At 37.8% G+C, this 1,993-nt stretch overlaps 1 protein-coding gene across 1 annotated transcript; it reads left to right on the forward strand.

Annotated features, from left to right (window-relative positions):
* LOC113674548 (uncharacterized) lies at positions 1-1,993 on the forward strand. The gene is made up of 4 exons (XM_089180842.1): positions 1-284; positions 438-491; positions 1,409-1,525; positions 1,643-1,993. The coding sequence occupies exons 1-4, from the start codon at positions 174-176 to the stop codon at positions 1,898-1,900; spliced, it is 540 nt and encodes a 179-aa protein (XP_089036968.1). The 5' UTR covers positions 1-173; the 3' UTR covers positions 1,901-1,993.

The raw sequence follows: 1,993 nt of genomic DNA on the forward strand, positions 1-1,993 counted from the left end.
ACGTTGATGCAAATATGCTAATAGTTTAGGAACAAGAAAATCATAACATGTTAAAAGAAAACATTGCTGATTACAGATATAACCGTGTCTTTGTTGCGAATCTAGTTGTATTGGAAGGAGTGAAGAACTGTTGAATTCCTTGGGAGTTGCAAAACCAGTTTGTTGTCCAGATCATGAAGATTTTAGCGCGTGCCATCGGTAGAATTTTTCTGCGTTGTGCCCTGATGTCTTACATGTCTTACTTGAGTCACGCTTCACCTCTGCGAGAAACGAAAGAAATAATGGTAAGAATTTTAATAATAGAGGCTTCGCGTCTTTTGTAAATACTTTTATAAATGTAGGCATTAACGCTGATGATATTTGATGCGATTTTTCATGACTGCTGACTAAAAAAGACTTTCATTTCGTTGCCGGGCTTTCTTTTCCTTTTTTTTTAGGATAACCCTGAGCTGACCGCCATCAGGGAAGAACGACTGATGCAGAGAACGCAGGTATACCATAAATGACACGAGATGGAGTTCCAATACGGCATTGCAGTATTGCCTAAAATCTTCAATTAACTTTGAAATATTCTATCAACTCTCTTCACAACAAAAACGATCTACTTCCCTTTGCAGTTTGTGCACAAGGTGTCGAAGATTAACCACAATGGAAAGCAAGTAATTTCTGCGATTTCAATAGCTCAAAAATTTCAAAGCTGTTTTCTTTTTATCTTTTTTGTTCAGTTAGTAAGTTAGATCTCCTACGCTACAAAGTACATTTTTTGTAGCGTTGACGCGCCACTGGAAAATCTGCCGTTTTGCTCTACTCATAAATTTCTTTGGCCTACCACGAGCTGTATAACAGAGCCACTATTTTACTTTGCCTGAGGTGACAAACATAAAAATATCTGAAAAAAATGACAAGTCATTTCTTCGAGGTACCATTAGAAGAAAAACAAAACGAAAAAGAACATTTTTCACCAATATAGAAAGAGAGCTTCTTGCAAAAATCTGGCACCACAACATGTACTACAAAGAATTAAGACAAGAAACCGGGTGCTAGCCCCTTATGAAGTCAAGCATAGTTTGACCGATAATCAAACAACCTATTGAGGGCATAAATGTGAAGGAAATTGAACCAATCGTTTGAATGACTTTGCAAAATTTAATTAAGTATCAACTTGACACGAGTTGTGGACAAAACAAGCTTCTACCCTCTAAAGAAACAAAGGAATCACAACTGTGAGCAAGGGAACAAGAATTAATACACGCTAAAGAAGTGCATGTGATTTAAGTGGGCTTTTGAAAATCAGGAAATGAAGTTTGATTGTTTATTTATGGAACTTTTGTTACGTGGCTGATTATGAGAACTGCTGCATGTATTCATTTACGGTGCGTCAGTCGAAGTAAGACATCGTTGAACAAATATTGTCTTGTTATCTATTCAGGATATTGCCGAGCGTCTGAAGTTTAAGGACGAAACAAGAAAGGTGCATAGTGGATCAGAAAGCGAGGACCCTGCAAAAGACTCTGGGATATACAAGGTAACACCAATAAGAACCATGATGAACGTTAAAAAAAAACATATATTACTTTGCAACCTGGAACGCGCGATGAACTGATTGGCGATTCGATTTCTGTTTTAATCAATGAATGTGTAGCATCTACGAAGAAGGCTTTCCTCGTTGGAGTCAAGTCTCACCAGGCTGGAAAACAGAGTGGACCGATCTAAAGTCCGATGTCACGAAAGAAACACCAACTGGGATGCGAAGTCCAATGCCCCCATAATGTATCTCGACAGGCAAAATGTTAAGTGCCCCTCCGACTATTTCTTGGCCAGTTTTCACCTGATAAGATGGGCAGACTATAATGATGCGAAGGTTCGATACAACTACCGCTGTTGTAAATTCGTTCTGTAAATTAGAGAACGTTGTATCATTTACAGTCTAACTGATGTATTGAGTATACAATTCACGTGTGAAAGTTTAAAAATAAAATTATAAGACTGTGAA

The sequence above is a fragment of the Pocillopora damicornis genome, chromosome 8 (genome assembly GCF_964200805.1).
Source record: "Pocillopora damicornis chromosome 8, jaPocDami1.2, whole genome shotgun sequence".
NCBI lineage: Eukaryota > Metazoa > Cnidaria > Anthozoa > Scleractinia > Pocilloporidae > Pocillopora > Pocillopora damicornis.

Bases quoted from the DNA above. Each gene is read 5' to 3' on its own strand.
- LOC113674548 (XM_089180842.1), top strand. From the start codon at position 174: ATGAAGATTTTAGCGCGTGCCATCGGTAGAATTTTTCTGCGTTGTGCC. The intron at 285-437 runs GTAAGAATTTTA...CTTTTTTTTTAG, and splicing joins GAGAAACGAAAGAAATAATG to GATAACCCTGAGCTGACCGC. The intron at 1,526-1,642 runs GTAACACCAATA...ATGAATGTGTAG, and splicing joins AAGACTCTGGGATATACAAG to CATCTACGAAGAAGGCTTTC.